The sequence below is a fragment of the Pygocentrus nattereri genome, chromosome 4 (assembly GCF_015220715.1).
Source record: "Pygocentrus nattereri isolate fPygNat1 chromosome 4, fPygNat1.pri, whole genome shotgun sequence".
In the NCBI taxonomy this organism is placed as follows: Eukaryota; Metazoa; Chordata; class Actinopteri; order Characiformes; family Serrasalmidae; genus Pygocentrus; species Pygocentrus nattereri.
In genome coordinates this window covers 26,912,926-26,926,821 of record NC_051214.1, presented here as the reverse complement: position 1 = coordinate 26,926,821, position 13,896 = coordinate 26,912,926, and the positions used below count along the sequence as shown (strand labels likewise).

The window sequence follows — 13,896 nt, the reverse complement described above, 5'->3', positions numbered from 1 at the left end:
CCACCAACATTCAAAAGTGACCAAAACATCAGCCAGAAAGCAGATAGGTACTGAGAAGTGGTCTGTGGTCCCCACCTGCAGAACCACTCCTTTATTGAGTGTGTCTTGCTAGTTGCCAATAATTTCCACCTGTTGTCTATTCCATTTGCACAACAGCTGTGAAATTGATTGTGAATCAGTGTTGCTTCGTAAGTGGACAGTTCGATTTCACAGAAGTTTGATTTTACTTTTTTTTTTTTTTTTGTCTAAACATTCTGAAAACCTAAGACAGAAGATGAGAAGGAAATGATTTCTTGAGCAGCAGCGACAAATAATTAATCACTTCGAGTTTAAGTACTGCGACTAAATGACGCACATACTAGGTGTAGCCCAGTCTACAGAAGAGACAACTACATGAGGAGTTCTTCCTCATACGAGAGCTGAAGCTGAATAACAGGAGATTTTGGAGGATTTCAGAATGACATGAATAGGTGTGAACATAATGTGTGAATAGGCTCATGCTGCCTTACACTGGATGCAGTGTTGTTTCTCTAAGATGCTCTTGACCTTTTGGGTTCTTGCACTACAGTCTCGGTGGTCTGTATTTTCTTGTAATTAGATTATGCAGTGTTAAATGGGGAGTGTAAGAGTTGTCAAGCCAACTAATCAGTAAGGTTGCCTGCCATACATACATGTTAAAAATCTTACAAATATTGAGTAACATTGCTGTAAGAAACAGCATCAAATGTGGATCAGTCTGTCTGACTGATATCTGATTATTTTAATGAGATGAGTTATGATACCGATTAGGGCTGTCACTGTACATTATATTAGTACTTGAGTATTTTATAGTTATTTTGGCCATTAATCTATAACAGATTAAAAAAAACAGTAAAGTAACAGTAAACTGAACAGTATCGCACTGTTCATGAAATGACAAAATATTTCTTTAAAAAAAAAATCGATTTCAAAGATTTCATTGATTTTGTATATAAAACTTTGGCCTATACTCAAAGCTTCTCAGAGCAGGAGTGCTGATCTAGGATCTGTTTCTTTCAGAAAAACCATAGTAAAGAGTCTGATCTTAAGTTAGCGTTCCTGCTCTGAGAAGCTTTATGAATACGGGCCATTGTGTGGCAAAACTATTGTTGAATTAAAAGAGGGGGAAAAAATTATCCATTAAATTGCCAACTAATCACTGCTTATTTATTTAGAAAGTAAATTTTAATTGATTGAGTACTTGTTCATTCATGTTGAGTTGATTCATGACTGCCCTTGTGCTGATAAAGGTTCAGCATATCAGACGGTAGTAATAATAATGAGTAAACGCACTGGAATAGGAGTAAAGACTGCATGTCATTGTGTACTAAACCTGCAGTGCCCTTCCTCACTCAAGAGACCAGGATGACTGCTTTTAATCCCAGTGGGACACTGGAACGCATGCATGCTGTGTGCTGTACAGTAACAGATGGGGCTTGCAGCACTGTAGGACAGTGCTCAGGCTCAGTATGGGCTTGTTATCAATTTTTCAGTCCCTAAATGCACCACATTACTTCCCCTGCTCCTAAAAGGTTGTTAAATGGATTTTAAAGGCCATCTAAAGGCCAGACTGTCGATCCTCACTGCCCCATAACACCCTCTTATACCTCCTTCTATCTGTCTCTTTTCTTCTTTTTTCTGTAATTTCTCTTTTTTACCTCCTGTCTTTCACTCAATTCATCACCCTCTCTCTACTATTTTCCCTGCCATCTTACTTCCAATTCTCCCCTTTCTCACTCTTTCTTACCCCCAGCCTTCCCTTTCTGCTTTCTCACAGTTTAAACACATTACAGTCAAGTGACTTGGGAGGGATGCTATTGGACCAATTGCATCTTGTTGCCAGGCAACTCATTTCATCTGTCTCCTGGCGTCTGTGGATAATTGCAGGGTTTTGGGGGAGGGAGAGGGACGAGAGAGGGATAGAGTGAGGGAGAGAGAGTGAAAGTGAGAAATCTGGAGGGAGGGGTACAGAGCGTGTGTCTGTGCAAATGGCAGGATGTCAGGTTTAATATGAGCGTGTGTGAGGTCACCATGAGAAACCTAATCTGAACTCTACTCTTTTAACATGCATGTCCCTCAAAGAGAGCAGAAGAAAGAAAAGAGACCATGTGGCCAGGAGAAAGAGGCAGACAAAATGGGCACAAACATACAGACCCAGAAAAGACATTTAGAGATCGATAAAGGGTGCTTATATGGCACAGTGATGGAGAATGTACCAGGAGACCGAATGGGTAGAGGAAGCAGATTAAGGAGTGGTCTGGGGAAAATATCTAATTGTGACTTTTCTAACCGGTGTCAGGATGCAAGTTAAGTTTATCTAAGGTTATTTTATCATTAGAGATTTAAGATTATTCTTTGTGAACTACACTTAATGTATTTGTGGTGTACCCAATATCAAACAACTACCGATTACACATTTTTCTTGCTTCTACATGAAAAGAATCATTTGTAAACCTTTGACCACGAACAAGCCATTACTTAGCATATTTTGAGACAGGATTGAAATCTCAAAATGCCATATTTGAAGTGCACAATTCATGAATCACTGAAATGAGACAACCACAATAATAAAAAAAAACACTTGCTCAACATAAAGCCCTTTGGCATTGTCTTTATTAAACATAGTGGGGAAAATCACATTCATGCAGGCAGGCAAATCTAAAGGAGGGGTTGCGTTAATGTTTTCAGTAATGTTTGAGCTGTCTGTCTTCAGTTGAAAGGCAGATTGCTCATTCAACTCACTTGCCTTTGAGTGAGCGAGATGGCAGAATTACAGACATTTTCATTAGCCCTATTTGGATCTGATTTAATGTACCAGGGGTCCTTGGTCATTTTGTTTTTTACAGGTGCTTCACTGTGATTTTATTTTCATTAAAATTGGCCATGTTTTGTGTTTCTGCTCATTCTTCTCCAGAGAAAATTGAATACCAGATTACTTATCTGTACTCAGTCATCTGATAAATGTAGTCCTGCCTGGATGCAAATCTCTGTGATTTTGGTGGAATTTCCTGGCACAGTGCCTTGGAAAAATTGATGTTTGACCACTGCTGCTCACCATATTTAGTCTTCTTCCATTTAATAATTTTCCAAAACATTAAATAATGGATGCTTTGGAAATGTTTTAACCATTTACTTGGTCTGGGCTACGGATGCAACAACACTGGTACTGGTGTTGGACTGATACTGTACTTGTTTATTTTTGTTTGGCCAAAAGACCAATACAAACATTACAATACAAGCCATGTGTTCACTGCTGCGCTAATGAACAATGATCACTCAAACTGGTAGAGAAGTGTTACTGACTCTGGAGTTTAGACAGAATGCCGCTGGTCACTTGCAGCATCCTGACTCAGGAGATTCCTACCAGGAATACACTTTTAAGCACACACAATCACGACCACTTCCCCAGTGGGTGGCGACACGTAGGCTAGCAAAATGGAAGCCAAATTGCCGTTATTTGCTGCCAGAGTCTGTACATATCATCTTTACTCTGTTTGACTGAGTAGAATTGCAGGGTATAAATTATTTTATCTGTTTATTTACTCTTTTTGCAAAGGCATTACTGTGTAACTTTGCTATTTAGCGCACAGGGTGGTTACCCCAGCTGTTGTTTTTTTTCCGAGCGCAACAAAATTTGGGTTAACAGAGCTGTCTGTAGAGGCTGTGTTTCATGAAGCATGGACCGAGCGCTTTCGTACAGTTTGATTATGTAAATCGTAGACTTTGTCCGTACATGACATACTGTTCAAACGGATAGAGTCACCAGATAAGATTTTTAAAATTGCATAGTGTATTTTTGGCTTTAGAGGGCTTTCAACTACAGCTTAACCAGCCAAACAAAAGATTACAACAGAATGTAAAACTCTACAAGTGAGCCTCTCGGATGTGATGTATGCTGTCACTCTGCTACAGAGACTAATGTTGAAAGAAATAAGGGCTAAAACTATAAAACATACTTTACTTACAGCTGTACAGAAGCACTTTTCTAATGTGAAACAAAACCTGCTCTTCTCTGCTGCAGCACTTCTTGATCCAAGGTCACTAATGTAGTTAGCATAGCTAGCTGATGCATATCATTTAAAATCGGCTAGATTTGAATTATTTAACCATTAATGTAAATTTGCACACATGTATATACAACAACTACTTGATTCTAATTAGGTGAGTACTTCTATTCAGTATTCAATAGTGCTAAAAATGATGTACTCAGTCTGAAAAAATGGTATAGATGAATCCTTCATCTGGGTGGTAGAACTTTGTTTCTGTCTTCTCTACAATTGGAGGGCATAAGCAGGAGGAGCAACAAGAAGCATGATCTCGTAGACTAAGGAAAGGGATGATTCTCATGGCAGCTTATATGTACAAAAGCATTTTTTTTCACATAAACCTACAGACTATCATGAAAACATTTCTGTAAACACACACAATATCGTCAGTTTTGCAAAGGGAGGTTGCGCAGACGATTACATTAAAGCTTACCAACAATTGTGGCACACAGATTTGAGAAAAATAGTTCTTTCATGATTGTTTTTGTTTTTTCTTTTAATCATTGTACCTTAAGTAAATTGTTAATATTTTGAATAAAAGATCAAAAGGATAAGAAATATAGATTGCTTTTACAACCAGTCTTGCTCATGTTTTCCAGGGTGCCTATATTTGTGATTGCCAAACAAGTATTTGTTTCACTTCTAATTTGTCAGACACCATTGTTAATAATAGACACTGTTATTAGAATCACAGTATGTGATTTGGATAAAAACCTAATTCTTTGATTTAAAAAAAGCAGTTGATTGTTGCAGAGAGTGTTGCAGGCAATTAACTAGAGTCTCTCCTGGACTGAAACATGACTCTCTCACCCGCCAACATAAACTAACAGAAAACGATTTACAGCCATGCACAACTCAGCACAACTTTAGGAAGGACAAATGGACATTCTTTAGTAGTGCCACATTAAGCCAAACCACCAGCATACGGCATAGCCGTATCACTCATCACATCACAGCATTTAGCTGTTCAGCTTTTCCTTTCACACTCCATTCATTTTTAACAGGTTGCGTTTGAGGTCACAGTGTAGGCCGTGTTTGAAGACGATAGCGAGGTCATATGTCTTTTTTGTGCTAAAGTGTATAAGTACATAATATGAAAGCTCTTTTCTAGCTCATTTCCTTGTCTGTAAGAGTTGTATTTAGGCTTACCAGGATAGCAGCCAGGTTGTTTTGAGGGTTATGTCATTATCTTCCGTCTTTTCAGACAACTAACCCATGCTACTTAGTCTTTTATTTTGTATAGTGTGTTTTTGTATTGGGTAAAGGCTAAAAAAAAAAATGAAGAATGTTAACCTTACAGTACTAAATAATCTGCCTTGTCTTAAGAATAACAATACATGACAAGACATGGCAAGGCTATTTTTGTGACATGGTATGGGTATGGTGTACATTGCAGTTCTTGAGTGCCAAGTAGATTTGTCAAAGGGACTAAAACGAGGCCTGGCCGCCAGTCCAGTGACTTTACCACCCAGTAGAAGAAGACAAGGGGAAGCTAGACAAAGCAAATGGATGCAGAGCTTTTCCGAAACCCACAATGACCTTGCTTCCTCTATAATTCAACAGCCCTGCTCTCTCACTGCCTCTTACAGCTCTGGTCTCGAGCCGCTGTTTAAAAGGCTTCAGACAAAAGAGATGAAAACCATCAACGTGTGAGCCATCCTTCCTTATGCACCGATTGGCCTCATCCATAATTTAGTGTTATCATATCGTAGGATATAATTGGGCGTGATGACTGTTTGACTTCCCGCAGCACAGCAGTCCCAGACAAGGAGCATCAAGATCCTTTTGTAATGTAATTCTCCACACAAATTATTGAATTTTTGTTTGTTTTTTATTTATTTATTTATTTATTTGTAATTGAATGGTTGGCAGACTGAGACAGAAGAGTCTGAATGACTAGAAAAACAGCCGATGCCGTAGGCCAGTGTTGTTATTTGACACAAATTAGGAAAGGATTGAGATATAGTCAATGCACTGACCTCAAGCCTGAGTATTTTTGAAAGAGTACAGTCGTGGTATTTATAACAGTAGCATCTTTGTTATAGCTCCTCTCATTTATTAAAAAGCTCCAAGTGCCCTCTCTCCATGAATCACTTTGAGTTTGCATCAGGTCTGTTCAGTTGTAGTCCTAAGGTAGATTACAGAGTCTTTGTGGTATTCGCTCTCTAAGTAATTGCACTGCGGTGACAGTCTGTTTTTATAAGTAAGAGACAAACCAGGGACTATGGGGTTTGGAGCGCTGTCAAAATGCTCACCCTAACAAAGACATTCGCAGCTGATGCACTGGTGGAACGAACGATAATGAGGTAGACTTTCTCTTAGTCTGCGCCTCATTAACATTTTTCTTTTTGGGATACTCTCTGCTGTAATGATATGAATGTAAGGATGGAACTATAGAGAAACATTCTGTATATTCGAGAGCACAAAGTGACAGTGGAGGGATGAATTTGGAGATTTTTCCAGAAAAGGCTGAAACTGCAGGAAGTCAGTAAAATAATTGACATATGTTGACGTGGGGAGATGCTGTACGAGTAGCTGATGAAAGAACGTAAAAGGAAGGGTGTACATGTGCTAGAAAGACAAAAACAAAATAGGGTGAAAATAGAGACTGGCAGGCTGTGTGTTTGTGCTTGTTTTGGCAGAGGATGTCACAGGGAGCTTTAAAGAAATGTAGGTTAGCATGAATCTGATGCAAACAAAAACATAGTTATCCTGCATGAATCACAGCCATTTGTAAGGGAACCGTTTGAGAAAAGTATTGGGATAGAGCAATTTAGGTTGGACCTAGTCCTAGGCCCTGGGGCACCCCAAAAGAGCAGCTGTGTTGTTCTTTTAAGGAAAATCTGTGCCTGTGAGTGGGAGTTTTTTGTGTGTCATTTCAGCTTTTATGAATCACCATGTATACACACATTTTAGTAACATTTCTGCAAATGTTTTGCATATATTTCTGTTTGACACAAAAAAAATCAAATATAGACCTAAAATGAAACGACTAAGAAGATTTTCTGGTGTGTGTTACAGATACGTGAACACTTTGCTGAAGCTGGTTCCACAGGTACTGCAGCTACAAGAGCAGTTACGAGAAGCAGTACAGAATGGAGACATGGAGACATCACATGGGATCTGCCGAATCGCTGTCTCTCTGGGAGAGAACCATTCCAGGTATACATGGTATATGAGTAATGTTGTGTATAATATGGTAGACTGAAGGCATGATTGTAAAGGAACTGTTAAATATGAAATTCCCCACTGAAAATATTTTGTAATGTGCTGTGTGTGTAAATGGAGTTGCTGTTGAGTAATTATGTGGTGCTCTTCACTAGGGCAGCTGGTCTCAGTGGGCAAGTACCGTAGCTGAGTGTGCATTTTGCATCACTGATGGTATTACAATAGCTCTCCAGATTTTCCAGTGCTGCTTGCACTACAACCATGTCTAGAGCTTCTCCACTCAGGACAACATACTGACACAGCTATTGCTTTGTTCTCTACTGTAATAGCTTAATCATATCTAAAGTCCAAATAAATCTGTGGTTGTCCTATTGTGTGTGTTTTTTTTTTTTGTTTGTTTTTTTTTTAATATAACTTCCTTGTGTACTACAAAGTGATGTACACTACCAGTCTGAAATTGACATAACACACCTGTTTATAGGAGTTTATTTATTTTTCCTAGAGCATCTGCATTTTACAGTTGAAAACTATGAAATATATAACATGTATGTAGTATAATTTTTATATATATATATATATATATATATATATATATATATATATAGTGTGTGTGTGTGTAACTGTAATTGTTAATAAAATGCTAAAAAAAGTATTGCACCAGGAAAGTTATTAAGCAGTCTAGACAATTACTTCTCTGATCAGGCAAGCTGATGTTTTCAACTTTCAGAGGCACTTTATTCTGTGAGGTTATTTAGTGTACTTTACATTTACCTTCATTCACTGCCATATCCAAAACATCACCTTGCTGCAAAAGAAACAGATCTAATTGTGCGTTACGTTAAGTTAAATTGCTGGTAATTATTTGATTGAGTTTAAAACGTCAATGAAGCAAGTGAGAAATATTATTCCCTTGTTTTAAAAAAAAAACATCATCCGATTTTGACTCTTATACCAGAGATGTTTTACACAGTTTGAAAATCTTACCTCAAGATGGCACAAAAACTCAGAGCGATACCAGAAAAGGGTAATAAAAAATATTACATTAAATGTACATACAGTGCATTTTATTCACTCTTTCTCTTAAAACGTTGAGTTATTTTGGGGCCTTTAACAGCTCTGGTAGAGGTAACTCCTCACTGTGTCTGCTGTGTGTCTACTGAGTAAAATGTGCTGCATTTTCTGTACAATTTACTGAATAACTGAAAACGCCACTGTGATGACAGAAAACGCCTTGTTTTTAGTGTGGAATGTACATGGGCACAGCTTTGGAAATCACTTGCAGTCTTTCTCCATCTAGTAGCACTATTAACATGCAGGTCTCCATGAATCTGTAGCAGAAAAAGCTCAAACATATTTGTAACATTTAGTATAATGTGAGGTGTTGATGTTGGGTTGCTCAGTATCCTATTTAATATGTGGGTTCTACTAATGATTTTCATTAAAACAGTTAATATTATCAAAGCATGAAAAAATGTAGAATGCAACGACTGTCAAAGCAGCATTGGAGAGGTGACATTATTGATAATAGCAATGTTTTAACTAGAAGATATTGTGCTAATTATTTTTAGATATCACCCAGGCCTAATGTGTAGACTTCTGCTGTGTGACACCGAACACTAATAATATTTGTATTATTAGTCAAGCATAAGTCATTGAATGGCAGGTGTACAATGTACAAACTTTTTGGCTGGTGCTGTATTTAGTTGATTATATTTTATTTCAGAATCTTAATTTTAGAGGACTTGTTTATAATCTGTACCCTGCTGTAACCCACACAGGGCACTACTGGAGCAGGTGGAGCACTGGCAGAGTTTCCTGGCATTGGTCAATATGATCATGTTCTGCACAGGCATCCCTGGCCACTACCCAGTTAATGAGACGACAAGCTCTCTCACGCTCACTTTCTGGTACACCCTGCAGGTATGCTTCACTTCAGAACTTTAGACACATTAGGGTTAAGGTGACATTCCTCTGTCGTAAAGGGCTTAGTTATTTTTCCCTGTCACATGTGATACACATCTGATAACCAATTTGGGACCCGTTTGGAATAGTAAACAAAAAACTTTGCCAATTTAGGTTTTAAAGTATTAAACTGGTCCTTGACATGTTAGTTTTCATAGTGTTGTGGATTACAGACTTCGATGTGCTGAAGTTCTTTACGTTGCTGTGTTCTGTGATGTCTGTGTGTGAGTGATGTATATAAATAGCTCGACCTTTACTGTCGAGATAATAAAGCGCCGCCAGTGAACATTGAGCTGCAACTCAGGTCACTCTAGTACACTCCATCCCTGCTGTGCATGCTCACTTCTGTGTGCTTTGTCCAGGCTGTCCTTCGCGTGTCCTAATACATGTATGTACTTGCTGAAGCATGAACATGTCGTCCTCTTGCTTCATCTCTCTCCCTCTCACAGAACCTCTCCCCATCTCTGTTGCTTCCCTGTTTCTCACCCCCCCCCCCCCACCCCCACCCCCCCGCCCGCCCGCCTCCTGTACACGCTCAACCATCCAGATTCACGCACTGTTATGTGCAGTTGCAGAAACTCGGAAGAACAAATCTTTCATTCGTTCAGCTCAGAACACGTCTACTTTATTATTTGCTGTTGGCAGGGACCTTATTAGCTAGGAATGCACTGACAGAGGGCAAATACGATAACGGATTATTAATATATTGTTGTGGACAGCACCATTGCCAATAACCAATAATATATTTTAAGAAAGCTCATGTTATAATCCTAACATGAACTGCATTTAGCATAAGACAGATTAAATTTCTAAAGAAGTAACATTGATTCATTTTACTGATCCAGCTAAATATGACATGATCACTACTGAAAAATATGTACAGGACATACAGAGTATTGAAATTGCATTACACTCAGACCCCATGGTGTAGTATTAACATTAAATAGACTGTAAACAGTCACCCTGTGCCAATTGAAAAGACAGTATATTAGCCATTGTGATTTATTGCAGTGCATTAAAAATTGCAGAACTAACTCTTGGTTTGTATTACTTGCCAGAATGGGCAGCTCTTGATAATGCGAGCACGCTAGTCTGTTATGTTTAATCTGATCACCATGGCTATAGTGATTTAGTTGGTAGGGTCATAAAAAAAGAAATGATAGCTCTGATGTTAATTTTATACACTACAATGTACTAACATGCTGTCATTTAAATTGGCTATATTATTGTTACCATCGGTTTTGTGTTCAAATGACATTAAATTTACTGACAAACGCATGCTGACTTGTTTACAACTCAGTTTGTGCTGATTTGAAAAAGCCTGTGCTGACTTGAGACTTGAATTAGAGCTTGCCTATTTTGACATGGGACTTGATTGTCAAGATTTGACTTATTTGCAATTTACTGGCTTGTTCCCCTTGAGCCTCTGGTAGCTGAGTGTAAAAGTGGGGGGACTCACAATGGTATAGCAGCTGTATTGAATTGAACCTTAGGTTAATTGTATGTAGGGTGTTTTGTCCGTTATACTGTTGAAAAAAAATGGCATTTGTGCAAGGAGCAAATAGTGTTCAGTCAATTTTTAGACTGTAATTCCAGTAATGAGGCTAATTCTTTCGAATGTCGACCAGTATATTGTGTATCCCAGTTCTTAACCCAGTATATGTGGGTGTCTATTTGTTACAGGATGACATCATGTCATTTGAAGCAGAGAAGCAGGCTGTGTATCTCCAGGTCTACAGACCTGTGTATTTTCAGCTGGTGGATGTTCTGCTGCATAAAGCCCAGTTCCCCACTGACGAAGAGTATGCCTCCTGGTCCTCTGACGAGAAAGAGCAATTCAGGATCTACAGGTTTGTTTGTGTGTAGGTTGGAGGGCAGATGTGCACACAGAAAAAAAAAACGTATAGAGCTGAGATAAAGGGCATGTGTACATTTGGCTTTGTATTTCAATTAAGTATGTTCTTCTGTGTGTGTGTCATAAAAATAAGAGGAGTTATTTCACTCAGCATATTTGTGCTGGCTTTGTTGAGTCGGCACCAGAGCTAGGAGCCGAAATGCTGCCTAGACAAAGCTGCCTTCCAGAAGTGATTGTGTCTGAGAGAGAGAGACTGAGAGACAATAAATATCATTAACCTTCACTCCTTGTTTTAGGGTGGACATATCTGACACACTGATGTATGTCTATGAGATGCTGGGAGCAGAGCTGCTTAGTAATCTTTATGACAAGCTAGGCAGGCTGCTTACCAATGCAGAGCAACCAACGTCCTGGCAGGTCAGAAACCATGCAAGCTACCATTAAACCAAAGAACCTAGTTTTTTGCTGATATACTTGATAACAGTATGATTACATCTTCCAAAGGTTTATTTTATTATACACTGTAAGATATTCATTAAAACATGTCTTTGTTTTTTTGCTTCCTGAAGCACACAGAGGCTCTGCTGTATGGGTTCCAGTCCATAGCAGAAACGATAGATGTGAACTACTCAGATGTCATTCCTGGCCTGATCGGCCTCATTCCCCGAATCAACATTAACAACGTGCAACTCGCAGACACAGTCATGTTCACTATAGGTTTGTATGATGCATTTAATTTTAGGCTTCAGCTATGTTTCAGTTGAGTGTGTTTACTTGGGAATGGACTGTAATTTAAATTTTAATTGAGATTATGATTTCGGTCTCAGTTTGACTCATTCTGGAGGTTTGTGGCCACTACAATTTTAGGGGCTAAAAACCTTAAGATTTTTTAGAATTTTAGATTTATGGTTTATATAGATCTGAATTTTATATCCCAGTAGTAGGTGGGTAACAATACACTGATTACATCATACGATAAATGTTGTTTTTCATGTCTTAAAAAGACAACAGTGTGTACTGAAGGGAGAATTGTCATTAGTTTGTTAGAAGAGCAAATGTTTACCTAACACACATGCAACATGTAAACATGTTATTATGGCTCATGAAATTAAAAGTAAACAAAAAAATTATGACCTACGTATCTACTCCTCAAAAGACCAAGTGGCTGTTTAAAGTTTTGTCCAATCATCAGATGTTCACTCCAAATCCTAACCACGCATAGGGTTTATTTAACAGCACATTATCAATCTTATATGAATCTGCCAGTCAAATCCCTTACAAATTGCAATGCAGAACCTCTATTGGTAACGCTGTTCCATCTTAGTGCTTTTTACACTAGCTTTTGTTTGTTGTCAAATATTGTGCATGCACAATTGCCTCATATTTCATTTTGTGTCAATTCTTAAAACTTTGGCTTTCCCTCTCTCGTTTTTCACTTGCTTTCGCTTTATCCTACTCTCTGTCACTCTGTGTAGGTGCACTGGCAGAATGGTTAGCAGATCACCCAGTGATGTTGAGCAGTGTGTTGCCGTTGGTGCTGCAGGCGTTGGGGAATCCGGACTTGTCTGTGTCAAGTGTGTCCACCCTAAAGAAAATCTGCAGAGAATGCAAATACGACCTGCCCCCTTATGCCACGAACATAGTTGCTGTGTCTCAGGTGACAAATATGACCTCATCCTTGTGCTTCCTTGAAATATAGTGCACGCCTATCTTCAGAATTTGGGTTACACAATCACTGTAAATGTTAAGCATATATTAGTTCATCTACATTATCAGCTACAACCCCGTTTCCAAAAAAGTTGGGACGCTGTGCAAAATGTAAATAAAAACAAATTGCAATGATGTGCAAATCATTTAAACACTCTATTTCATTGAAAACAGTACAAAGGCAATACATCAAATGTTGAAATTGAGAAATTGTATTCTTTTTTGGAAAAATTTTTGCACCTTTTGAATTTGATGCCAACAACACGTTCCAAAAAAGTTGGGACAGGGGCAACAAAAGGCTGGTAATGTTGTGTAATGCTAAAAAAAACACCTGGTGGTTGATTGGCAACAGATCAGTAACATGATTGGGCTCAGAAACACTTCTGAAAACCACTGTGAAAACAGTTCATCATTGCACCCACAAATGCAAGTTAAAGGTCTAATACACAAAGAAAAAAGCAGATATAAACAGGATCCAGAATGCTGCCACCTTCTCTGGGCCTGGGCTCATTTAAAATGGACTGAGGGGAGGTGGAAAAGTGTCCTGTGGTCCACGAATCAACATTTGACCTTCTTTTTGGAACTCATGGACACTGTGTCCTCCGGGCTAAAGACCACTCAGCTTGTTATCAGTGCACAGTTCTAAAGCCAGTATTCATGATGCTTTAGTGGGGCATTAGTGGACATGGCATGTTTGACGTACACATCTGTGAAGGTTCCATTAATGCTGAACTATATATACATGTTTTGGCAACATATGCTGCCATCCAGATGATGTCTTTTTCAGAGAAGGCCTTGATTATTTCAGCAAGACCGCATTCTGCATGTATTACAGCAGCACTGCTCCGTATTAAGAGTCTGGGTGCTAAACTGACCTGCCTGCAGTCCAGACCTGTCACCACTGAAAACATATGGTGCATTATGAAATGAGCCATATGATAAATGAGCCCCTGAACTGAGCAGCTGAAATCCTGTATCAAACAAGAACAGAAAACATTTCACTTTCAGAGCTACAGCAGCGTCTACTCAGTTCCCAAACATTTACAGTGTTGTTAAAAGAAGAGGTGATGAAACACAGCAGTAAACCTGTCCCAACTTTTTTGGAACATGTTTGCATCAAATTCAAAATGGGGAAATATT

The 13,896-nt window shown here is 38.7% G+C and overlaps 1 protein-coding gene across 2 annotated transcripts in view; it reads left to right on the top strand.

Moving 5' to 3' along the window:
* The window catches only part of ipo13 (importin 13), a 55,953-nt gene that overhangs the window by 24,107 nt on the left and 17,950 nt on the right, over window positions 1–13,896 (top strand). For both annotated transcript variants that reach the window (XR_005130218.1, XM_017688450.2), the window contains exons 4-9: window positions 7,086–7,226; window positions 9,011–9,152; window positions 10,878–11,044; window positions 11,346–11,466; window positions 11,619–11,766; window positions 12,525–12,706. Coding sequence is in view for 1 of the 2 variants with exons in the window: in XM_017688450.2 (XP_017543939.1) it covers window positions 7,086–7,226; window positions 9,011–9,152; window positions 10,878–11,044; window positions 11,346–11,466; window positions 11,619–11,766; window positions 12,525–12,706 (901 nt within the window). In the remaining variant the exon portion in view is untranslated. The remainder of the gene's footprint in view (window positions 1–7,085; window positions 7,227–9,010; window positions 9,153–10,877; window positions 11,045–11,345; window positions 11,467–11,618; window positions 11,767–12,524; window positions 12,707–13,896) is intronic.